A 26,608-nucleotide genomic window follows, 5' to 3' on the forward strand; every position below is an offset into this window, starting at 1 on the left:
GTATAGGATTTCCTGCTTGAGGAGGGAGTTGAACTAGAAAACTTCTAAGATTCTTTCAAACTATTACTCTGATGAATTTTAATAGACAATGACTTCTCACTTTCCAGAAGTTACTGAACCATGATAATAGAACAACCAATAGAAAGTATATTGGAATAATAGTTACCAAGTTTAACTAAACGTCTATAGTAAAGGAAAGCTTAATACTAGTCTAGGGGAAAATATTTAGTTTTTAAACCTGAAGTTCAGTAACTGATTAAATTCAATTATGAATACATTTTAATGAAATTACAATTACAAAATTTATTAAAAAATCATCAGAATAAAGAAATGTATTAATGATAAAGAGACACGAGCAAAATGAAAATTACAAATTATTCACAAAGAGTATGTTATTTAGATTCATTAAAATCAGTGGGATTTCTTAGCTAACTCCCATCAATTTTATTTTACAAGTGTGTGCATGTCTGTATTATTATCATGAAGAAAATTATGCCTCATGTATTATTTTAAATTAACAAATAGACAATAAATTTACAATAATTGGTGAAAACAATTTTCTTGCTAAAACATATTTAGGCTTTCAGGAAAAGATACATTATAAAGTTTAATTTACTTACCTCTATGAACAATATCATTTTTATGACACCAATGAATTGCTTTAATCAGCTGGTAGATATAACTTTTTGCTTTTTCAGGAGGGACTCCATTTGGCATTTCTTCTAGCAACTCAAGCATATTCTATGTTCAACATCATTAAAGACAGAAAGAACTAAATTACAAATTCTGCAATTTAAGATTTATCCACTACCTAGAAATGTGTTAAACAACCATTAATGGCTTGTAAATATGGTCCTCTTGTACAAGAGAAATAAAAAACAGCATTCATGATCATTTAATTTATACAATAATAGCTTGATACCCGTGCTTTGCAACTAAACTATGTAGTCCAGCTTAGTTTTTTGGGAGGAAAATAATGAAAAAAAAATTCTGCCTCTGCCTACCAGCATCCATCTTTATTCATCTGGCTAGTGTCCTGTCAGTGTGTGAGAGAGTTGAGGCCTGTTTGGAAAGTGAAACAGTATTTGCTGTGTGAGCAAGGAGACAGCAAGGAGCCTTGGCGTGGCTTAGCTCAACTTTTCTGTACTAAAGGTGCTGTGAAACTAAAACTGCAACTCCTCTCCTGCTTGTGTTTTGCATTTGGAACAGATTTCTCTTCAGGTGGTGAGGGGGAGTTGAACTCCTTAGCATTAGAGCATATTAATAATAATATAGGAAATACTAATGCTCTGATGGTCATTTTGAAAAACCCTTTCTTAGTGAGCACCTAGAAGCCAAGAGGAACATACGTGCCAAATTTCAAGTTTGTAGGCTTTATGGTTTTGGAAATTTTGTGATGATGCGTGAGTGGTATTTTGCTTTTATCTATCTATATATAGATAGATAAAAGGCAAATAAAAATAATTTCTAAAAGCTGTAAAGTGCTACCAATGCGTAGCACTGCAAATGCAAAGCACAATAAAACCTAAAGCAGCAAATAATATTTTCTATTAAAATAACAATCAGCAATGGTATTATGTTATAAATCTGTACACCAACTATAAAGCAATTCAATTGGTTTTAAGAAAATGCATATTCACCAATTTCCCCCTAAGAATAATGTGTTTGTCTGAACTTGGTTTAGCTATTGTGACAACTTAGCCACTGTAGTTTATAAACCATAGCTTATACATTAGCTTATTACATAAAACTAGGATTATAACTTCATCAATTAACTATATTTTAAAATGCTATTCCTTATTTAATATATAAAATGAATTATATTTACTTTCCAGTGAAAAAGATAAAATATAGTTGAAGGTTGTTTTCAGGCATTCCCTTAATGTCAAATTTTAAGTTGATCATAAAGAAAAATTACTGCAAAGACTTAGTATTTCTTAATATTACTAAGATTGCTATAGAATACTAATGACAGCGTATAGCATTTTTATACATAAAACATGTTTGAAATTTAGCAATTTGTATTCAGGAACACCTTTTTTCTAAATAAATAACTTACTTTTTCTACATATTCAAACACCAAATACAATTTTCCTCTTCTTCTAAAAGCTTCTTTTAGTTCTACAATATTTTCCTGCTTCAAAGTACGAAGCATTTTAAGTTCTCGTAAAGTTGTCTCTTTGACCTCTTCATTTTCTGTAAGTTGAAGAGTGAAAGATTGTAAAATATATGCAACTCTTTTCCCAAAACTTGTAGAAAACCTCTGTGATTGCTAAGAGCTGACACTGTCTTGATAGCACATAATTAATCAATCTTTAAATCCTGAGAAACAAACTGTCAGCCTAAACCAGTGGTGGGATTCAAATTTTTTTTATTATCAGTTCTGTGGGCGTGGCTTTGCAGTCATGTAAATGGGTGGATGTGGTCAATTTAACAGTCCATTAGACAATACACAGCACCCCCATTTTCTATTCTTCTTTATAATACTGCATGAAGTTTTTGCTCTAGGTTTTTTTTTTTTACTAGGGAGGAGACATTGGCAATGCCTGGGGATTTCTGGGAATTTCTCCTCTGTGTTAGAGGTACCAAAATAACTAAGATGATGTAAGGTCTCCTGCTGAAGCAGGAGGTTGGACTAGATGACCTCTGAGGTCCCTTCCAGCCCTGGATTGCTGTGCTGTTTCAAAGCATCCTCTGAAACTACATCTAGTGCCAGTTTGTGGTCCTTCCTCCCTCTCCTTTTTCTCTCCCTCCCTCCCTCCCTCCATATCTCATTCACTTCACTTCCCTCTTTCTCCCTTCCCTCCCTCTTTCTTTCTTTCTTTTTCTTTCTTTCTCCCTTCCCCCCCTTTCTCCCCTCCCCCTTTCTTTTTCTCTTTCTTTCTCCCTTCCCTCCCTTTCTTTCTCCCATCCCTCCCTCTTTCTCCCTCCCTCCCTTCCTTCCTTCCTTCCTTCTCTCTCCCTGCCTTCCCTTTGGATTAAGCTGGCGTATTTACTGCCCCCCACCCTTCCCTTCCCTTCCACTATCAGGGACAGGCAGTGGTGGGATTCAAATTTTGCTTCCCCCACCCCATCCTGCCCTGCTGAGTCTCCACAGACTTTTTACTGTGGCAATAAGACCACTTTAGAGACCATCATTATATAGTTATAGGGATTTTGCTCCCTTAAGAGTTCTACTACCTTTTTTCTGCTTCCTTTATGTTAAATAGTCAAATTATTAAGAAAAATCAGTTAAGGAATAGAGCATTAGAGGATGGTGAGAGAGGAACTAGTTTGAAGAAATTAATATTCACTTTGCTTTTATCCAAACAAAAATGTACAATTTGCTGCAAAAATCAAAGGATGGAAATAAATGATTTAGTTGCAAATCAGGGACATTTTTTACATATAAAAATATTTTTAAACATAACCTTAATAGGTTACATTCATGCTAACTTAATTACCTCTACTTCCCACTGAAAATAATGGAAATGTTAATCTTGCCATTTACTTTATTACTTACTTTTTGAAGATCTCCAGAAGAGGCTGGCCCACTGGCAGAGAAGCCAAAGTGTTTTATTCAGATGATGGTGAAGCTGGAAGAACATGAAATCTAAGGAAAACATTCTCACCAGTTTCTGAGTAAAAGACTTCGGCTGGAGCCATGTGGCCAGCAGGCCTAGGCCTGGCCTGGGCCACAGCAACCTCCTGCTTCAGGGATTGAGGCGGAAGCAACAGCCAATGAAACGGAAGGTTGCTTCCTTTGTCTCATTGCGCTGAACTGCAAGGCCCTTGCTGATTGGCTGCCACGCCCCAATCCCTGAAGCTGCTCATTCGTACTAGCCAGTCAGCAGCAAGCAGACTGGGCCCAAACTAAGCCTGACCAGACTGGGTAAAAAATAAGGCTGCAGGCCCTCATGGCAGAGAAGCCGAAGACTTTTATTCAGATGGGGAAAGCTGTTTTCCTTACATCTCATGTTCTTACAGTTTCACTGCCTTCTGAATAAAAGACTTTGGCTTCCCTGCCACGTGGCTCAGCCTCTTCCGCAGCTCTTCAGAAAGTAAGTACAGTAAAGCCATGGGAAATGGGGTGGGGAGGGCAGATCGGGCCCAGGAACTCTCCATTTCGGCCTGTAAGAAGCCGGAGGAGCCCAGAGAAGACCCGAAGGGGGTCTGGGACGCCTGGATCATGCCCAGGGAGCGTCTATTTTGGCCTTTAACAGGCCAAGGGAGCCTTAGGAAGGCCCTATAAGAGGTGAAGGCTCACCAGTGAGGTGAAGGCTCACCAGACAGGCAGGTAGCGGAGAATGGCAAAGGAAGGTTCGGCAGGGATCTGGACCGCGTGGGAGGCCAGGGCGAAGACAGGCAAGCTGACTAGCCCACGATGACTGTGTGATCAAGACATGCGAGGGAGCCAGATAGAAAGCAGCAGCAACTATGTCGGGTGAGCGGTCAAGATTAAGAGTGACTGGGTGGGGCGGGGCCAGTCAGAATTTTTACCACTGGTTCGCCTGAACCGGCACGTATCGGCTGCATCCCACCACTGGCCTAAGCAGTCTTGTTCAAAATTTCACAGAAAGCAAGTTTCATTCTACACTTCACACTAAACTATGAAATATTTTCTTTTATTTTGGCTTAGTATAATGAAGGTTATTTGGCTAAATCATTTTAACTCAGCCACTATGGATTATTCAAACAAATCACTTAGCTTTGCATAAGTGCCTAGCAATAAATATTTATAATTCTTATAAACTGATTATTTAAGATATCCATCAAAATTATGAAAGACAAATTTAATTTGAATTTCTATTCCCCTTAATAAAAATGCAAAAACACTGTGCACTATTTGTCAATACATTTCATTAGTGTAATGACTACTATATTGATGAAAAAACAATATTACACTAATGTTATTAGTATATTACAACATTTTATCTATGGTGAAATAGTATTTCAAGAATATTACATTTCATCTATGAACAAATACTATTAATAGTGAAAGTTATATGTGGATACTACATAACAATTTATCTATTTAGTATATTATTGTAAGATTAGCTATTATGACAAAATGTTTTATAGCAGAGTAACAGTAAATAATAAATCCCACAATTTATCTTCCTCTTCCAAACTATTCTTCAGCTATCTTATTTTTCAATGTTTTTTTATTTATATTTTTTTCATATTTCTTAACTACCCATCTCCCTCAAAGGACACAGTTGTTGAGTTGTATTACTCTAAAATTCTGCCTGAGATAAAGACACCTAAAAAGAATTTTTTGGCATTTTTAAAAGGAAAATACATTATCCAGAAAAAACAGTAAATGCCTTTGTATTTATAGTTCCAGGTCAATAGAGAAATGCTTATTTGTTGTGAAAAATATTATCCCACATGGGGTACTGCACTGAATAGAGAGCTTTTGCTTAAAAGTTATATTGTAATATTGTTAAGCATAAATATTTAAAAAATAGCTTAATCCTGAGTAAATATAATAAAAGAATATTTTTACACTGAATATAAGCTCCTTTTACAAGCATTAATATATTAAAGTTTCCAAACCAAGCCAAAGTAAAATTAAGAGAATAAAGGCCAAATAGAAAGATAGGAAGATAATTTGCATAAATGTTAATCTCATGCTTTTATAAGGAAAATAGCAATCCAGAAGAGGGGTACCAACAGCTCTGGAATTAGGCCTTTGGGGCCAGTCCATACTACTTATAAGACAGAGGGAAAATATTCTTGCTGAAATTAATTTCATTTTTTTTCTTCCATTTAATTGTGTCCAATTTTCAGAGACTACCTGGACAAATCCCTACAGTTCTTTTGATAAGGTTTTTCAGAAGAGGTTTATCATTGCCTCCTTCCTAGGGCTGGGAAACTGATTGTGGTTAAGTGATCACACGGATCATTAAGTGGACTGAGTCCCAGATCAGGAGCATGGGGTGCTTCTGGGGAAGATAATAAGTATGCTGGGGTGCAGAAATGGAACACAGATCTTCAGGATCTGAGCACCATTTCTCCACCCTGCCAAAGAAGCTCACTCAGCCCCCAATAACCAGAGGAAGCCTTCTTGGCAGGCAACATCAGCTTGCCACTTCCCTCCTGGCTTTCCCACTGACGTTCTGGGGAAGCCAGCAGAGAAGATTGCAAATGGCAATCACAAGATAATAGGGCATTTGGCCACTGGCACCCATATCACAGTCACATGACTCTAGGGAGGGGCACATTTTATGATGGTTGGAAGGGCTTTCCAGGCTGCAAAGCACCCTTTCCAAGGCTGTCAGAACTTTAAATGTTTATTAAATGGCCCATCATAAATCAAGGACTACTTGTACACCAAATTGGCTCTCAATCCATTTCAGGTTCAATGCAAAATGAAAGAACATTTGCCAAGAGATCCTCTTCTAGAACTCTTAAAAGTGAAACCAGAATCAGGAGATATTTGCTAGTTATTATTTTTTCAAGGATCTAGAATCATCTACAGTTCAACTATATATTAAGTCATGTTGGTTTTTCTGAATTAAATTTCTGCTGATATGTACACAACACAGAGTAGACAGACTCTGACTCAGTTATCTATATAAGTAATAAATTGCTTATCAGGAAACATTTCAGATTATTCAGATTTTTTCTGGATATATAGCAATCAAATCACAATGAAATATGTCTGAAACATGCTAATACCATACTAAGAATAATTTTAAAATGCTGACTATATTTTCTAATGAAACAGAAGCTCATTAATACATTCAGTGTTTATGACTGTAATCTCACATATTTGGAGGTGCCAAGTTGAGAAAGGTCTGAACAAATACAGACATGTAGAAAGCTTGCATATTAAGGACTATCTCCAGCATCTGTCCAATAAGTTTTGAAATAAAACTCTAATCTCTTCATAGTTGATATGTTGACACAGAACAATAAATTCTTAAACTCCTACTATCACTATTCCAAATCATGGATAAGAACCCATTAATTTTAAAAGTAAATGCACTATATTCAAATAGAAACAAGTACCTTCACTGTCTTTGAATTTTTTAATGGCCACAATTTCATGTGTCTCCTAAAAAAGAAAGAAAAAATATGTTCACCAGAAAGGATAGTCATATTTTTAGTAAATACCTGAACCCATATTGTGCTACAGATCTATATTTTGTCTATCAGTTTTACCTTACTGGCATCTAGTTCTCTCTTAATTTTTGAGGCAAGAATCAAATTTAGTCAGGAAATCTGCTCCTACCTTCTAGAGGGAAGACAGACGCTTGGCATTAAATTTTCTGTAAGAGCCTACTCCTTACCTCCATCCACCTTTGCAACTGAATTACATAAATTATTTTAATACTGGTTCTTATAACAGAATGTTTAGTTAAGGTGATAATTGATCATTCAGATTGATCTTCAGTAGTTCAGCACAGACCAATAAAATTAATACTTGGCTGGGAAGAGATCAAGGTTGTGAAGAGCCAAACTTGATTCAGAAGGGATTTTATTTTTATTTCTAACAGGAAACCATCTTCATTTTTTTCTATCTAAGACATTTGGAAAAATCACTGTACAAAAAAAAGTTTAAATCCACAATGTGTTAAAGATTGATGCTTACAAACACTTTTTAATTTTTTCTTTTGTTTTCATTTATCTATTGTTCAAAGCAAATATCGCTTTCTTGAGCCGGAAACTAGATTTACACTTGTGAATGTTTTGTTTGTAAAATAGATACAGTAATAAAATACTATCTTGCATTTATCCTCTCAAGATAGCGTGCTGAATGGCAGGGCGATCTTTTTCTTATGTGATGATCAGCTGATTCTTTTGCCAAAGCTGGCTCTTAGGCGGCATTGCTCCCCAGATTTGAACAGGGGCACCTAGGATTGATCCAAAGTGACTTTTGGATAGCTATGGACCCACCTGAGAAGACAAATCTTGAAGATTGCAGTTTCTGGTAGGAGAGGCCGGAAAGTCAGGATTCCATCTTTTCCTATCAACTGATCGCCTTGGTTTTAACTGTTTTGAAGTTTCTTTTGTATTTTCTTTTTTATTCTTAAAAGTTAATGGACTAATGGTTGAATGCTAATTTATTCTAACCCCTTGCCAGATTTTGACATGAATTTTTCTCTGTTCTTTCTTCGTTTCACTTTGCTGCTCTCAATAATTTTCACTTTTCTCTCTATGGAAATCACCGTAATTTTCTGGGTAGTGAAAGAAACTGGATTTACATTTATACTGGATTTCCACTACAGAGACTTTGCATTTTATCACTCTCAAAAAGTTTTGGTCTTATTTTTAGATCAAAATTTCCCCCTTTTTTCTTTACCTATTAAGGTTCTTTTGCAACTATCCTGTTAATTACATTTAACTCCCCTAATGTTAGCCTGCTGCTAGCTGCCATGTTGGTGGAGTCAGTGGAGAATTTTTCATTGCAGCTTTGCAACTACGGTCTGGGCTTTGCTTATCTCTCCAAGGTCATTTCTTCTAGCTTTGGTATGCAGCAACCAGAGTTGCCTAGCTACTAGGGAGTTGGTCTCTATAGTTTGTTTCAATTTGCTGTGCATGCTTTTTGCCTGAGATTTTCCCTGAAACTTGTTGCATTCAGTTCTCTCCTAGTAAAAACGGAGGGTAGACAATGCTCCAGCTTAAAGGTAAAGCCCTTTGAGAAGACTTGGGGGAAAATAACCTACAAGTTCAAATTGAAGACTTTGATAAAATGTTTGATAACATAACAATGATTTTAAATCAACCTAAAGAGGATACCTAGTTACAAGCAACTGAAGCCAAACCAGACTTATAACAGGAGCTTGGTTTGAAAGTGGTGAATGTATTTGAGAAGGCTAAAAGAATTGGAGTTGATAGATTGATGAGTGATAAATTGGATTTTCCTAAGAAAATTTATGGAAATTGGAGAATGGACATATTATATCCAATTGGAAAACAACTTCAACTAGATTTTTGGGGGGGAGGATGGATGTTATGTTTTTGTTTACACAGAGATTTTTTGAATGACAGAAGCTGTGTAGATACTCATAGCAAACCTTTATGACTTTGGGGAAGTTTAAAGAAAAGCTTTGTTATTAAGAAGTAAACAAGGATATTTGATCTTGGACAGATCAGAGATAACAGCTGTGGTACTTTGTAATAGATAAAAAGCTGTAGTAGACTTTCTACAACAGGGGTTTCAAACTCAAGGCCCGCGGGCCAGATCTGGCCTATGGGGTACTTAAAATCTGGCCTGTGGGGCCGGCCTGCAAATAGCAAAGAACCAGCCCGCAGTGCCTCTGGCAGCCAAAATGGGGTGGGGAGCACTCACAACCCCCCCTCCATGCCCCGCTTTGGCCGGCAGGGTGCTGCAGGAGACATCCATCCTGTCTCCCCACTCCCAGCCAGCCCATGGAGAACTACAATGCTGATCCCGTCCTTGAAGAAATCTGTTCTACAAGTTAAATACAATAATAGAGTGTTAACAGATGATTTTGGCATTGCTTTACTGTAAACTGCTTTGCTTTTATAAATTTAGATAAAAATGATAGGTCAAATAAGTTGCAAATATATGTAGAAGTTTATAAATTTGCGGCCTGCTTCACAATGGGGGAAATTAACATGGTTGCCATATATTTATAAGTATTCAACAACTGGAGGGATTGTATATGAGTTTTTGTTTTTTGTCCTTTTTAGCGCACTTTTTTCAATGTTTTATTTTATTTTTTTGTAAAAACATTGTTTAGTATTACTGAGAAAGAATATACTATTTTGCACTTATCCAAAGGAAGGAGGAGCTTGTATTAAGATTTATTTACTACCAAATAGGAGATAAAAGAATAAATGTCCACTAACAAAAATCCTATTGAATTCTCCCTATCAATCTTGGATTGCCAAGTCCAATTTATAACTGAAGAGGTTCTTATGCCTGATTAATTTATCCGTATGTATTCTTTAATATATGTCTGCAAGAAACAATATCCTAAAGAAAAGAAATGAGAAGGAAAAAAAAGAAATACTAAAGAGGACTAGGATAAAAAATACATTACCCGATATAAAGTAGGCCCCAACCCCAAAAAGGTCAGCCCCTTCCCCCTTCCTTTCTTTTTTTGCTTTTCCTTTGGACTTTGAAAGGCAATCCAATGAACCAAGAATCAAAACAGGGTTTGAATGGTTTAAAAATTTTATGCACCATGGAAATGAAATAAAAGACCAGGAACGTCTCTTCTCAATCACTGCTCTCTCTCTTTTTACCCCACACCCAAACCGGACACTGAAAAGGCGGGAACGTCAAGCCTTCTCTTTAGACAAGGAACCTTAGAACTTTCTTTCCCAAGGGCCCTCTTAAAAAAAAATAGGGGAACCATTAAAAGCTTCAGTACTGGGGCAGAATAGGAGGGGGGGGAAATTTGAAGACCAGCCGTCTTCCCTCCGCCCGAGCCTCGAAACACAGGGGGAGAGCCACACAGGACTCTTTATCAGGACAACCTTCTCACCACCACCCACCACCCACCCCCAAACCCAACAGTTGGGCATTAATCACCTTGCTACAACCTGGAAATATACCTGCCCCAGTGTGCTTGGCGGCACCCGCCCCTCTTCCCCCTCCACCGTCGCAAGGGCCCGAAAACCGAACCCACCGGGGCTCCCCATCAACCTACAGCCGCCTGCAAACCTGCAAGAAAAAAAAAAGAAAGCTGCGTGAGGCTTGTCCTCCCCCGCAAGGAGGAGGGGGGAGGTGGTGGCACCCGCCACAACCCCCCCCCCCCCCGCCCCCCCAGCCTCCCTCCCGCTGCACCGCTCAAGGGGGTCGCCTCGAGGCCCCCCACTTGGGGCGCAGCGCCTTATCCCCTTGCTGCAACCCTGCTAACTAAAATTAAGTTCTTTGACTAAGGATCCACTTATTTACTTGCTTCATCCTGACCCAGATCTTTGGTGAGGGAGACTGAATTCCTTCATTTCTTTGTATTTGTTATCTTTGTTGTTTATGTTTTGTTAATTTTACTGTAAGTTTTTAGATTGCTGTGAGCTGCCCAGAGTCACTGAGAATTGGATGACATACAAGTTTAATGAATACTATTATCTGCATGTATCAGATGATCTTTCTCTTACACATAAAACACTCTTGCACCACAGATGTATGTAGGTATACACACATTCATGCAGAAACTCCTTTCTGCAGATACAAAAAAAAGGAAAGTAACAGGATAAGATAAATTAAGAGTGGGAGATAACTGCACTGGATACATAAAAAAAAGAAATGGGAAATAAGATGAAGTGATGGGAAGAACATAATAGGGAAAGATAGGCATTATAGAAAGAGTAAATTTGCCAGGCAAACAGCCCCTTCCCGCAACAGCAGCTAATCTTCAGGTTGATCTTTAATACATTCTGTGTCATTCAGACAATATATTTTATGGAATATAGATTTATTGAGAATATAGATTAATATTATCTTTATATTTAAAAAATAAAACAAAGAACACTGTACATTATTCACAAAGCCTAGAATGTAGAATGCCAATTTAGCCAAAGTTTTAAAGTAGAAATTCAGGTTTTTGAACCAAAACTTTCAAAAGCATCTTTTTAGATTGGGTTTAAAAATAATTAGTTTAACAGAAAAAATAATTTAAATACAACAATTTTGGTATAATTGTCTACAGCAGAGTTGGATCATTGAGACTAAGGCAAAATAATAGTTTTCATAATGAAAATTAGCTTCCCTTTTCTTTACAATTGAGCAAATTTCTCTTTTTCGGCAACAAACAATAATTTGCCATAATTAATCTGTAACCCATGACAACAAGAAATTATATAAAAACCATGGATAAGGATTTTAAATGAAGAGTCAAACTATAGGTAGATTTAAACAAGGAAAGGGAAGAAACAGATTCTCATTCAGAATGAACAGTACACAAGCCAGGGCAACTTTCAGGCATATGAAACCAAACCATGGTCTGGGAAAACCAAAACACAGATAATAAAGCACAACATAGATTGTTTTACTTACCTTGTGTCTGCACTTAAGCACAACACCATAGGCTCCTATAGCCCAAAATTAAAAAAAAACAAATTTCAACATTAATACGTACATTGTAGAAAGTATTATATGTATATTTTAAAAGGCAAATATAATAATAATAATAGTAATAATAATAGTAATAATAATAATAAATCATTATTAATAATAATAATTTGCATACATTTGTCCTTAAAGCCAGAATTGAGAAGATAGCAACAGACAGTAAGTGCCACCTATGCAAAGAAGTCGAAGAAACAGTGCACCACCTGGTAAGCTGCTGCAAGAAGATTGTACAAACTGATTACAAGCAGCGGCATGACAAAATAGCAACAATGGTGCATTGGAAGATCTGCAAGAAATTTCATTTGCCTGTAAGCAAGAACTGGTGGGACCATAAAATAGAAAAAGTCATAGAAAATGAAGTTAAATTGTTCTGGGACTTCACAATCCAGACAGACAGGCACCTGCCACATAACACCTCGGACTTAATAGTTGTCAATAAGAAAGATAAAAAAAGTCTGGATAGAGGATGTGGCAGTGCCTGGAGACAACAGAATAGAACAGAAAGAAGTGGAAAAGATAACAAAATACAAAAACCTACAAATAGAAATAGAACAACTATGGCAAAAGCAAGCAAGGGTAGTACCAATAGCTATATGTACTTGGGGATATGCAGCAATATATCCTAAATGGTAAGATAAACACAATAGAACTAAAAAAAATTCAACAGTATATCTACCACTTAGTTATCCACTCATATCCACTCATGACTTACCAAAAACAGGATTTGTATTAAGAACCAACATTATTTTTTAAAAAATAGGTGCTTGCAGAGGCATGGAAACTACAAAATCTTCTGTGAGATTTTTGAAACTCAGCATTATAATACAGCTCCAAACTCAGTTGGACAAGCAATCAAGATCTCTTCTTGATTTCGAAAATCTCACATATAAAAAGGCTTCAAAGGAAGAAAGAAAGCTCTCATAAGATTAGAAAACTGTAATATAAAGACTTAAAGCCTTTATGATAGAAAAAATGCTGTTCCATTCAATTTTATTTTGTCCTACTATAATATCAGTCATTTAGATTTTCCATTTTGGTTATATATCAGGAATTAATGTGGTCAAACAGCAGAAAAAAATGAGTCTATCATGCCATATCAATGATCAGAAAAATTGTATGTTTCTAGCCATGGCAAAACAAAAACTGCATTCTGTAATCAATGTCTCACCTACTTCTTTCTAGTTATGCTCACATCTCTTCTCAATCCCCAATTAAATTTATTCATGAATATATGCTTACCTTCACCTACAACCCCAAGGATCTCAAATTTATTCATCACATTACCAATATTAGGAATCTTCATGAAGACAAATTCCTCATGGAACACCAATTGTACAACATGGCCAGAGAAGAGCAAGATATTTGCAGAAGTCAAGTCTGTAATGGTTGGTAGGCTTTAGCACATTTATGTTCTAAGTTTGTAAAGAGATTCCTGCAAAGAAAATAAACATATAATTGGCATGAGGTAAAATAATTTCACAAGATTTGTACTGAATGTACAACAGTACCTATATTCAATACATTCAATACATTTGATTAATAGTTTTATTATAATGTACAAGCCATCAAAGACTATAACCACCACCAAGGTCTAATGCAGTTTACACCAGGATTTTAAATATATAATGCATAAACCAGAAGGACAACATTCTTTCATGTAGTCCATCTTCAAAAAAAAAAGGGGGGGGAGGGGGGTGGAACAGGGAAGATACTGGAAAAAATAATCAAAAAAACAGATCTGTGAATATCTAGAAACAAATAAAGTTATAATTAACAGCCAGCATGGGTTTGTTAAAAACAGATCATGCCAAACGAATCTTATTTGATTCTTTGATAAAGTGACGAAATGCTGTAGACATAGTATACTTAGAATTCAGTAAGGCATTCGACAAAGTAGACAACAACCTACTTTCTGATAAACTCGAAAAATGTGGGATAAACAGCATCACCAACAGATGGATATGTAACTGGCTGACAAACCATACTCGATGAGTAGTACTTAATGATACTACATCAACATGGAGGGAAGTAAGCAGTGAAGTACCACAAGGTTCCGTCTTAGGTACAGTACTCTTCAATATCTTCATAAATGACTTAGATGAGGGAATAGAAGGGAAACATCAAATTTGCAGATGACACTAAGCTGGCAGGAATATCTAACATCCCAGAAGACAAGCTCATGATCCAAAAAGATCTTGACAGACTTGAACAATGGGCCCTATCCAACAACATGAAATTTAATGTGGAGAAAAGCAAGGTTTTATACCTAGGTAGGAAAAACCAAAGGTACAAGTACAGATTAGGGGAAACCTGGCTCAAAAAATAGTAACTGTGAGAGGGACCTTGCAATCCTAGTGGATGGTCACTTAAACATGAGCCAGCAGTGCACGGCAGTAGCTAAAAAAGCTAATACAATCCTTGGTTGTATAAACAGAGACACAGAATCAAAATTACATGAAGTATTAGTACCGGTTTATGAAGCCGTAGTAAGACCATACCCGGAATACTGCATCCAGTTTTGGTTATAAAAAAGATGTTGAGACTTTGGAAAAAGTGCAAAGAAGAGCAACTAGGATGATTAAGGGTTTGGAAACAAAAACATGAAGAACGGTTGCAGGAATTTGGTATAGCCAATCCAGAGAAAAGAAGGACTAGGGTGATATGATAGCAGTATTCCAGTATTTGAGGGGCTGCCACAAAGAAGAGGGGGTCAACTTTTTTTCCAAAGCACCAGAGGGCAAGATAAGAGACAATGGATGGAAACTAATCAAGGAGAGAAGCAACATGGAATTTAGGCAAAACTATAGGTGTTTCATCACTTGAGGTTTTTAAGAAAAGACTGGACAACTACCTATCTGAAATGGTATAGGGTCTCCTGCTTGAGCAGCAGATTGGACTAGAAGACCTCCAAGGTCCCTTCCAGCTCTATTCTGATTGAAAGCTGAAAGCCTGGAAACTCTGTTAAGAATTATCATACAGTACTATGTTTTTTTTTCTGGTTTTCATGCTACCTTGTATTTAATGCCAGCTTGCTTATCAGAACAGGCAGATGAAATCCAAACTGGTACAAAAATATTTTAGCATTATCTCGTTGTTCTTTAAAAAAAATATTAAAACAGGTTTTACTATATTTCTCTCTGGATTATAGAGATAGTTTCTAGATTGCATTTATAGGCAAACAGTTGAATATCTATATTTATTATTGCTAAGTTGTATATGATACACAAACATATTTAACAACTATGATTCAATGCATGTAAATAAACTGTAACAGATAAAGCCCCCTGCCCCATTATTTCCAGGCAAGAAAATCACATTCAAGAAAATAATTTTCCATAAATTTATTATTTAAATCAAGGGATCTTCAAATCACAATTCAGCATTTTTGAAATGTCAAATAAGATTCTTAATGTCTATGTCTTCAGATAGTATACTGTATACATGCACCAATGTAATGTTTGCCATATAAGGCAGTAGCATATATGTAAACAATAAATTAGACCAAAAAAGTTTTGTTTGTCTTTGAATCCATAAATATTAACCTTTTAAAATGTGTCCATCTTTTGGGGTAGATCCTACAGTATAATAGTTAATCATTTTTTTTTTTATTATTGGTTAACCTCCTTTATTCATTACCATGGAATAATTATTCCATAACAAATGTTTAGTGTATCACTTGAGTGAGAAATAATGTTGTGAGCAGAATGGGCCAATGTTGCTGCTAAATGCAAATTTGGGAGATGAAAACTCAATGATTTCATCCAAAAGGAAAATATTCCAGAAATAAAAGAATTAATAAAAGAATTCCAGAATTAATACTGGAATCTTAGTAGACATAGAAGGTCAATGAAATGGCTAGTTATAAGTTAATAATCAGTCGTGAGCAATTTTAAGGGAAGTATCAGCAGTGGAAGAGAGAATCACTAGGAGACTTGATACTGATTGCTGCAAGAGCAGATATAAAAGAAAGAAAGCCTTAGGAAATAAAAAATTAAGTCACTGGCAATATTAGGAGGCCATTCTAAAAGTGGATAGTTTAGAACAGGGGTGTCAAACTCGTGGCCTGCAGGCCAGATTCTTCATGTGCTGGTCAGGCACACCCCTGGTTTAGCAAAGGGGAAAAATAGTTGTGATACGTCACGCAATGACAATGTGATGTCGCAAGTTTGACACCCGTGGATTAGAAAAAGATGAAGCTGATTCACCGACCTGAAAAAACATCAGAGATGAATTTTTAGTAAGGCAGTTGTTTGTAGGGTAGTACTTGTGTCAAAAATTATTCAAAATTGTGTTTTAGAGTGTTCACAAGAACATCATTTCTTTCAAACAGCTAATTTTTTTAGATTTCTGAAAATTATATTTGAAAATTTCAGCAAGTTAGTGAGCAAACCCTGGTCTGTGCTTCCAATTCATCTTTCTTTCTTAGGATCATGGCTATTGTTTTTAGCATTAAATAAACAGTTAATATGCGCCTTGGTTGACACATTGTCAGTCAAAACCAGGATGTCCTTATCTGAGACTGCGTCCTCTAAGTGCCTTAAGGCCAGATGGACCACCAAAAGCTCTAGCCAGTTAACATGCGGAAAAAAATTCAAATGTCAAGTATACAGTTTGGTCAGACAATACTGCAAATGTGTCCAAAATGGGAAGAAATTTAAAACATGAAGAAACTACCAAGTTAATAAAATACAGTTGTAGTGTTCATTTGATGCACCTCCTAGCCAAAGATTTCTGTGTCCCAGAAATAGAGTAATGTTGAAATTACTAAATACTTCCATAACAATCATTTTGCAGCATCAGCTCTGAAAATAATGGGTGGAACCAAGCTAACGCTCCCACAAGATGTAAGATGGAACTCTGTAGTGGACTCTTTTGAACAATATATAAAAAATTGGCCTGTTTTGATGACAGTTGGTGAGCAAAATAATAAAAAAAAAAGATTGTACTAACACACCCAAAATCCTCAACAATGGGCTTAAGAGAAATGTTGAACATGTGCTAAGCATCCTGAAACGCCTTTCTGAAGCTTTAAACAAAATCCAGAAAAATAATTGTTTTATTGCCAACGCTGTTGAAATTTGGAAGGAACTGAGTGAGCACTTAAATCAGAACTACACACTGACAAGAAGAAATTACAAGATTTAAAGAAGTAAATGGGACAAGCACTGTGCCCTGCTCATTTTCTCACAAACATTGTCAATATCTGGTACCAGGGTCAAATCTTAAAGTGCTGAAAAGAATCCAAGATGGTGGCGCATGTAGACACTTGCGGCTTTGAGCTCCTGGTGTTATAGTGGAGTGAGTGGGCAAAAACTAGTCTATATCCATGGGGAGTTACTAAAGATTGGATCTTCTAGTCAACTAGATATTACCAGCGACTTCCAACAGTCTCATAATATACCAAATGACATAGTAAGACTGCTGGGCTCTCTATGGATCATTGTTGGGCCTGGGAGGCGGCACCGACGGCGAAAAAAGCAGAAGTAGAGATAGGGATGCAGAGCTGGTTTGCTAGCTCAGTTATGGAAGCAGCCTCACAGACAAGCATTACCAAGTATTTTTCTAACCAACGCTAGATCCATTGTCAACAAAACTGATGAACTGGAGCTATGGATGGCGGCAAATAAGCTCATTCGTGATGCTGTATGATGATCATCAAGGAGACCTGACTTCATCCACTTGTACTGGATGCGTCAGTGGAGCTAATTAACCGCATCACACACCGCTTTGACAGAAACGGCAACTCCGGTAAAAGCAAAGGTGGAGGACTTTGTATTTACACACATAATGACTGGTGTACTAACAGTAGAATTATTTCTACACTTTTCTCCAGATGTGGAATTAATAACTGTCATATGTAGGCCATTTTACTTACCTAGAGAGATTTCTATGATGGTTATCACCATTGTCTATATTCCATCTGGTGCAAATGTTAGCACAACGTTCTCTAAGCTACATGATGCCATCGAGAGGCAGCAGCAAACTTACCCTGAGGGCACTTTTCTCATGGCTCAGCAAAACCCCTTTTATTAAATGAAGGTGAATTTCTTGCATTCACATTCATTTATTTAGCTTGGAGAGCTGCCAAGTAAATATTTTCAATTGCAATGCTGACAAGGAAGGGCTTGGCACAGAGTCTCTGAGATGCACAGACAGATCTTCACACTGCTGCAACGAACGAATGTTTCCTGCAAAAGCCCCCTCCCTTTTTGCTCCTCTTTTAATACCTATGGAGGGGCCATTCACCGTCCTCCTGTGGCTTTACTACCTTAGTTCATAACTGTTCTTTTCTTTTGGAAGTTCTGAGCATGCACATGCTGGGAACCATCTCCAGCTGCTCCCCCACCTCACTGCTCACCTCCGAAGGCAGCTGATAATTGCAAGACTGCCCTGGCCCCATCTCTGCCTCTGATGCAGAACCTCTGACCAGGGCAGTCTTGCATCTGAGCCTTCCTCAACCTCCAACACTGGCCCATGTTCCTCCCCAACCTCCTCACTGTCCGACTCTGCTACCAGCTCTGCTAGCCACCAGCGGTCACAACACCTAAGACAGGCATATAGAGCAATCCGCTTCTCCCATCTGGGTACGTCTGACCACCTCTCTCTGCTATTGTGCCCAAAGTATATCTTACTTAGGGAAAGGATATGGCCAGTCAGGAAGACTGTTAAAATTTGGCCGGAGGGAGCACTCTGTCAGTTGCAGGGCTGCTTTGAGACTATTGAGTGGAGTATATTTGAACTGCAAGAATTCACTGACGCTGTACTCTCTTACATTAAAACATGCACAGACAATGTAACAGTGAATAAGTGTATTAGAGTTTACAGTAATCGTAAACCCTGGATGACAGCAGAGGGACAATCACTTCTGAAAGCCTGAAACTCCACCTTCAAGGCAGGAAACAAAGAGGAATACAACGAGGCAAGGGCAAACCTGAGGAAGGGCATTAATTAAGGTGGCTAAACAAAAAGTAGAGAAGAATCTGGTAGATAATAATCCAAGACAGCTGTGGCCGGGGTTTCAACAGCTAACCAATTATAAGGGAAATGCGATGAAAATAGCCAACGCTGATGCCCTGCTGGTGGAGGAACTGAATAACTTCTTCGCCTGCTTTGAGGTTAAAAGACCTGTCTCTGTGGCTCTAGCTCAAAGGCCCTCTAATTTCCAGCCACTCACCCTGCATGAACATCAAGAAGGGCAGAAAATATCCACATGATGTTCAAAAAACAACTTACATCTAAATACTAGCAAAACTAAAGAAGTTGGTGCTGGATTTCTGGAAGCATAGAAAGGAACCTGCCCCACTGTATATTGAAGGGAGCTGTGTGGAGAGAGTTTCCTCTTTTAATTTCTTGGGAATGCTCATTAGTCAAGATCTCACCTGGAAAAACAACACATCCCTGGTGATTAGTAAGGCTCAACAGAGACTTCATTTCTTTAGAGTCCTGCGGAAAAATCAGGTGGAACAACATCTGATGACTTCTATCTATCAGTCCATGATAGAAAGTGTCCTCACATATTGTATGGTATGCTGGTTTAACAGCTGCAGACAGGAAGGCACTACAGAGAGTCATCAATTCAGCACAAGAAACCATTGGTTACCCTCTAGCACCACTGGATGACATTGCCAGGTCTCGCTGTTTCAGCAGAGTAAGGAAGATACTTAGGGATGACTCACACCCTGGCTAGTGTCTCTTTTCACTTTTACCATTGGGCAGAAGACATTGAAGCATAGCCAGGCAGACAAACAGGTTTAAAAACAGCTTCTAACCCTGGGCTGTCAGACTTCTAAACACAATCACAACCACTCCACATACATAGGGAAATGTATGACTAGTTTTCTTTTCCCCCCAATTGCTTGTATAGAGATTATTCTCTATACTATTCATGTTGTATTGTATTTTCTGTTATGGATTGCACCAGTAGAGGCTAAACCAATTTTGTTGTATACATAATGTACAATGACAATAAAGGCTGTTACTATTACTGAAGAAGAAGAGTCAGCCATGACATGGGTATCCAGCAATCATCCATCTCTTGTGCTAATTATAATGAACTTCAAAGCTAAGGGAGAGCCATTCAAGAAATATATGTTTGCTGATGAGATTTTAAATAAAGTTTCACCTCTGAACTGGTGGAAGTCACTTAAACACTTGGATTCAGAAAGTGTTGAAGTAATGATTTTACTTTTAACTGCAGTGGCCTCCTCTGCTGGCATTGACAGAATATTCTCTTCCTTTGGACTTGTTCACTCTAAATTGAGAAATCGTCTGGGGCCTGATAAAGCAGGAAAGCTTGTTTTTATTTTCCAGACCATGAACAAACAAGAGAACGAAGATGAAAATGAGTGATCTCCAGAAGACCATGTTTGAAGTTTTTTTTTATGTGGACCCAGCTGATATATTCAGTTTAAGTTTTGTTTGTTTTCTCAAAGATATTTTGCTTATGCACTTCAGTTACTAATCATTGATGTTTAAGCAAATACAAGAATATGTAATATATTATTGGTTTAATTAAATAAAAGAATTTGAGTTCTCCAACTATGTGTGATTAACCTATTAACCTAAATCAGTTCTGATATAGCTGTTTTACTAACAGCTTATTATTCTAAATAGGAAACCTTCATTTTGTTTGCAAATAATATTAAAGATTTTAACTACCAGCAAGAATGAGTCCTTACATTTAAAGTCCTTACATCATGGCAGTGCTTTTAGCGGGCATCCACTCACCTGCTGCCCGCCATGTCCCTCACCTTATTGTGTCACTGCCACATCACCAGCTGTCCCATTAAAGTGTGAGTCAGCAGCGGGTCAGAGGAGGAGCCTCTGCAGGACAGAGATGACAGCTGATCTTTAAAAATTATGATTTAAATTGAATTTATTTAAATATAAATTTAAATATATAAATTTAAATATAAATATAAAGCTTTATATGCTTTGTAACTCTAAAGGTTAATGAAAATTCCATCAAATGTTCTCTATGTGAAAAATACGCTCATCATGACTGCTTGGAATTACCCAAGCAAATGACTCAATTCCTAGAAACACCCAATTATGCATTTCCATTTTTCTGCCCACCACGCAAACCCAAACTGGGCAAACATATAGCCCTGTTTGAAAGAGTTGACTCCATAGAAACGCGAATATCATCCCTTGACACCATAGTAGCATCCCTGGACACTTGAAATGAAAGATTAAGTAACCTTGAAAAAAAAAAAAAAAGACACAACACAAAAACCTGAACATCCAATAGCTACAAACCAACAACTGCAGCCTAATCCACAAAAAAACATAAATCCAACAAATAATAATACCCCAATCCTCATCAGAGAAGCTGTTGAGCATGAACGAAAGAGTCCTAACACCATCTTATTTGGTCTAGAGGACATCAATAACGATGATATCACAATTGTCCACAACATCATCAGTGACTTATGAAGCATCAATCATCTCCCCTGATGAAATACTTGACATTTCCCGCATTGGCCGACAGCTGAAAAACAGAGACAGCTCTGTGGCCCCACACTTCTGCAGGGTCATTTGCAAAAATGAATTAAGCAAACGTAAATTCATTTATACTATAAATTCACTCACCAAAAACAACACCAACCATAAAAACTTCCGATTTCATCCTGACCTAACCGTACAGCAACGTGCCCACTCCCATATACTACGCACAGAACTCAAAAATTCTCTAGACAATGGAGAGAAGGACCTGTACATTGATTACCGTGCAGACTGTATCAAAAGAAAATTACACAACCCACAACTCAGCATCCAACCCTACTTCAACCAATCCACCATCACCCAAGACTAGGCACGCATGCTCCCAACTACCTCAATTCAAACTACAACTGGCCTTAAATGCAAGCTACTCAATGCAAGAAGCCTTGTAAATAAAATACCTGAATTTCTCCTGTTATTGTTCTCCTGCAAGCTACTCAATGCAAGAAGCCTTGTAAATAAAATACCTGAATTTCTCCTGTTACTAAAATACCTGAATTTCTCCTGTTAATTCGACATCAAATTTGTCTGTGAAACATGGCTCAACTCATCTCTCCCTGACTCCATTACCTCAGTAAGAGACTATCATGTTTACCGATCTGATCGTGAAATCTGTAGAGGAGGTGATATTGCTATCTTCTGTAAAAAGTTCTTACATCAAAAAAACATCCAAGTTACCCAAGAGCTTGCTCTTCCTGAGACCATTATCTGTGAACTGACCTTAAATTTCGGTTCTTACTATGTTACAGAGCCCCTGATTATGACATCGAACATGTAATCAAGCTAAATACACTACTAACATGGGCAGCATCCTGCCCACATGCTTTTATCTTCCTTGCTGACTTCAGTCTACCTCATATTAACTGGACCCTAAACAAATGTACAACTGAACCCATATATGCAACCTTCTACAATGCTGTAACAAATCTGGGACTAGAACAACTAGTAACCAACAATACTAGGCTTAACAACTGCCTCAATCTCATCTTCTGCAATAGTTTGAATTCAATTTACGGAATACAAATTAAAGAACCCTTTTCCAACAGTGACCACAACATGATTGACTTTTGTCTCAACATACGTCCACACAAAAATCATCACGACGAAATCACCAATAACAACTTCAAAAAAGGCAACTATGATCTTATAATCAACGATCTCTCTTCCCTTGATTGGCAATTTCTATTCACTGGATGCAATACTGTTGAAGACCATTACAACATATTCTTACTAGAAATCAGAAGAGCCATCAAACTATATGTACCAATAACAACTCCCAAAACCAGGAAAAACAGATTACCCATAACAATAAGGAAGCTTCAATCCAAAAAGAAATCACTTTGGCGAAAAAACAAATCTGGTCATGTTGCCAACTTCAAAAGCCAATACAAAAATCTATGCCACCAAATAAAAACTGAATGCACTAATTATCACATTAAACAAGAGGAAAACCTTCTACACACAAATTCCACCCGCGCTTTCTACAATTTTGTAAACAACAAACTAAAAGACTCAAGGTCCATCCCACCCCTGAAAGGACCTAATGGCAAAGACTGCAATGACGACACCATCAAAGCAAACCTCTTTAACACATTCTTTGGCTCAGTATTTGTAAACAGCAATGGATCAAGTCCAGTACTTTCTAGTTGAACTACAGACAACTACAATGATCTAATACATATCGATTTTACAGAAGACGTTGAAAAAGCACTGCGCAATCTAAAACCATTCCTATCCATTGGACCGGAATATGTGCCTACTTTTTAAAAAAGCTATCCACTGCCATAGCCGAACCTCTAAGCATAATCTTTGAAAAATCTTTCAGGACCAGCTCCTTGCCAAAACTATGGTCACAAGCCACGGTCATCCCCATCTTCAAAAAGGGAGATCCCAGCCTAGTTGAAAATTACAGACCAATCTCCTTATGCGGCGTCACCTGTAAAGTCATGGAATCAATTATTAACCAATCCATTATCCTCCACTTAGAGACAAACAACCTACTCTCTAATAAACAATTTGGTTTCAGAAAAAAACTATCCTGTAATCTGCAAGTCTTACACTACATATGGACTACACAACTCGATCAGGGCAAAGCAATAGACGCAATCTACATAGACTTCTGTAAAGCCTTTGATTCAGTGGTACATGACAAACTATTACTAAAACTAAAATCTTATGGTATTTCTGGACACCTACATAACTGGATAGAAGCATTCCTGTCAAACAGACAACAAGTGGTCAAAATTGGGAGCGTCCTATCAAATTCTGTACCTGTCAACAGTGGTGTCCCCCAAGGCAGTGTTTTAGGACCAACTCTCTTCATACTCTACATAAATGACCTCTGTGATCATATTAAGAGCAACTGCGTTCTCTTCGCTGATCATGTAAAGCTATTCAACACCACAGACAATACTACTACCCTCCAAAAAGACCTTGACTATGTATCAGAATGGTCAATCAAATGGCAACTTCAAATCTCAACAAATAAATGCCCTGTCTTACATATTGGCAAAACAACATCAGAAAATAAAATACAAGCTAAATAGTCAAAACCTTGTTGAGGATCCAAACTCTGTCAAGGACCTTGGAGTACTCATCTCTAATTATCTAAGTGCTAGAGCCCACTGTAACTACATAGCCAAAAAGGCATTAAGAGTTGTTAATCTAATCCTATGTATCTTCTTCTCTGGTAATATCACACTATTAACTAGAGCATACAAAACATTTGCTAGACCTTTACCTGAATACAGCTCATCGGTGTGGAACCCATATCATGTATCTGATATTAATACAATTGAAAAAGTCCAGAAACATTTCACAAGAAGAATTCTCCGCTTCTCTAATCATTGCAGAATACATTATGCCACCAGACTTGAAACTCTAGACCTAGAAAACCTAGAACTACGCCGCCTTCGGTCCGATCTAAATATAGTATATAAAATCATACATTGCAATGTCCTACCTGCAAATGAATACTTCAGCTTCAATCATAACAATACAAGAGCACACAATAGATACAAACTCAAGGTTAACCGCACCAAACTTGACTGCACAAAATACGACTTCAGCAACAGAGTGGTCAATGTTTGGAATACTCTATCTGATTTTGTGGTTTCTTCCTCAAACCCCAAAAACTTTAACCTTAGTCTGTCTACTATTGACCTCACCCCCTTCCTAAGAGGCCTGTAGGGGGTGTGCATAAGCGTACCAATCGTGTTTACCGTCCCTGTCCTATTGTTTCTTTTTATTTTCTTATAAGTATTTCATGTATAAAACTATTATACACTTATACTTATTATTTTGTAAACAATTGGCAAATCAAATAAATAAATAAATAAATAAATATGTTTATTCTTATATCTGTATCTTGTAAGCGATTGACAAACCAAATAAATAATAAATAAATAAAATCAAGTGTTTTTACTAGTGAGTTAAATCGTGATTTAAATCAACTTGATTTAAATCAAATCCATTCTGGGAAAATCCAAAAGAGACTGCAGCCACCACCCTGGTCCCCCAGACCAGGCAGAAGCAGAACCACAGCCACAGCAGTTCCAGTGCCAGCTCTTCAGAGAGTCAAGGCCAAAGCCGCAGCAGCAGTAGCAGCAGTAGCACCAGCAGCAGCTCTGTGGACAACCAGGACAGCAAGAAAAAGAGGAAGAAAAAGGACAAGAAGCATAAGAAACGAAACAGAACCAAGATCTGAAATGGAAATATTATAAGTAGTTGTTCAGCGGGGTTGTTGGAATACATGTTGGAATGTATTTTGTATTGCAACAACTGCAGAATTAGTAGATAGCAATGTTTAGTTTACATCTATGGTTATAATCTATGGTTCCTTTTGTTCTGAGAAAAATTTCCTGTAACAGTTGAGAAATCATTAAGCAGAAAGGCCCATGGTGATTATACAATGTACACTTCATTCAATCTGTATGGCTATGTAACCATCCTCTGTACCAATCTGTATGGCTATATAATAATCCTCTGCTACCATTTCTATAGAATAAAACAGAATTTCTAACAAATCAGTCTGTGCAATCTTCCTGAAACAGCTAATTAAGGAACCCACTGTTTCTTCAGCTTCTTTGCAGAGGTGACATTTGGTGTCTGTTGTCATCTTCTCAATTCTGATTTTGTATGCATTTGTTCTTAAGGCTTGGTTTTACGCAGCCATAATTAGCCCCTTTGTCTCTTTAATTTTACTGCTCTTAGCCATTGTCTGCTTTGTCTGCTAGTTTTTTTTCTTCCCTTTTATGTATTGGCTATATAATACTTTGTCTGACCATGTCTTTTTTGTATTATTCATTTGATCTTTCTTGTAAGGCCAGTTTGGTTTCTCCAATATTCTCTAAGCCTTCATGATATACACTACCTTGCAGTTATTCTTCCCTTAATGTCATTTTATCTTCTTCAACTATCTGGTGTACTTGCAACATTTCATGCCCACCTATTTTCTGTGGTAAGTAGAATCTGTCAGCATTGCTACATGTAGGTCATGATTCATTGTAATTGTTTTTCTGGTTTTCTTATCCAGCACTTTTAGTTCTGTTTGAGTCAAATCTACTATGCCAGCTGCGTGACTGGAAATGACTGGAATTGCCTTGATGATATTTTTTCCACCGAGTTTGGACTTTAAGCTCTTCTTTATTCTTATGATATATTCATTTCTAACCTTCTTGACTTCCGGATGCTTGAGGTTGTCAGCTTGAAGGATGCCTGGATATCTGTAATGATCACCTTCATCCAGACTCTTCATGTTATTTCCTTCAGTTTTCACTATTTCCCCCTTTTGATGGCTAAAGATTTGTCCAATTCAAACTCCACTGTAATATCTTGGCTGTACAGATTGACTGTGTTGAGCAGCAATTCTACTTCAGATTATCTTTTCTCATATCGTTTTTAATCATCCATGAAAAGGAGATGGGATTGATGGCAGATGTTTTGATAGCTATGGCCTGACTTCTTGTTCAGCATTGTTGACAGAAGAATCAGTGGATTATCAAACTGTGGTGATAGTGAATCCCCTTGAAAGATCCCTCTCTTAATATAAACTTCTCCCAGTCTATCACCATT

General features: G+C 37.3%; 1 protein-coding gene across 5 annotated transcripts in view; it reads right to left on the reverse strand.

Moving 5' to 3' along the window:
* Positions 1 to 26,608, reverse strand: part of CDKL5 (cyclin dependent kinase like 5) — an 85,629-nt gene that overhangs the window by 37,026 nt on the left and 21,995 nt on the right. For 3 of the 5 annotated variants that reach the window (XM_026674948.2, XM_026674947.2, XM_087966963.1), the window contains exons 2-6: positions 13,274 to 13,466; positions 11,960 to 11,994; positions 6,997 to 7,042; positions 2,060 to 2,196; positions 621 to 741 (exon numbers count right to left, since the gene is read on the reverse strand). In XM_026674948.2, coding sequence (XP_026530733.1) covers positions 621 to 741; positions 2,060 to 2,196; positions 6,997 to 7,042; positions 11,960 to 11,994; positions 13,274 to 13,337 — 403 coding nt within the window. In that variant the 5' untranslated portion in view covers positions 13,338 to 13,466. Of the gene's footprint in view, positions 1 to 620; positions 742 to 2,059; positions 2,197 to 3,502; positions 3,702 to 6,996; positions 7,043 to 11,959; positions 11,995 to 13,273; positions 13,467 to 26,608 lie in introns of those variants that run through there. The other 2 variants (XM_087966965.1, XM_087966964.1) reach the window with 1 other exon arrangement.

Source organism: Notechis scutatus, chromosome 5, assembly GCF_049901735.1.
Source record: "Notechis scutatus isolate UNSWTSFEM ecotype Mainland chromosome 5, rNotScu1.2, whole genome shotgun sequence".
Taxonomy (NCBI): domain Eukaryota; kingdom Metazoa; phylum Chordata; class Lepidosauria; order Squamata; family Elapidae; genus Notechis; species Notechis scutatus.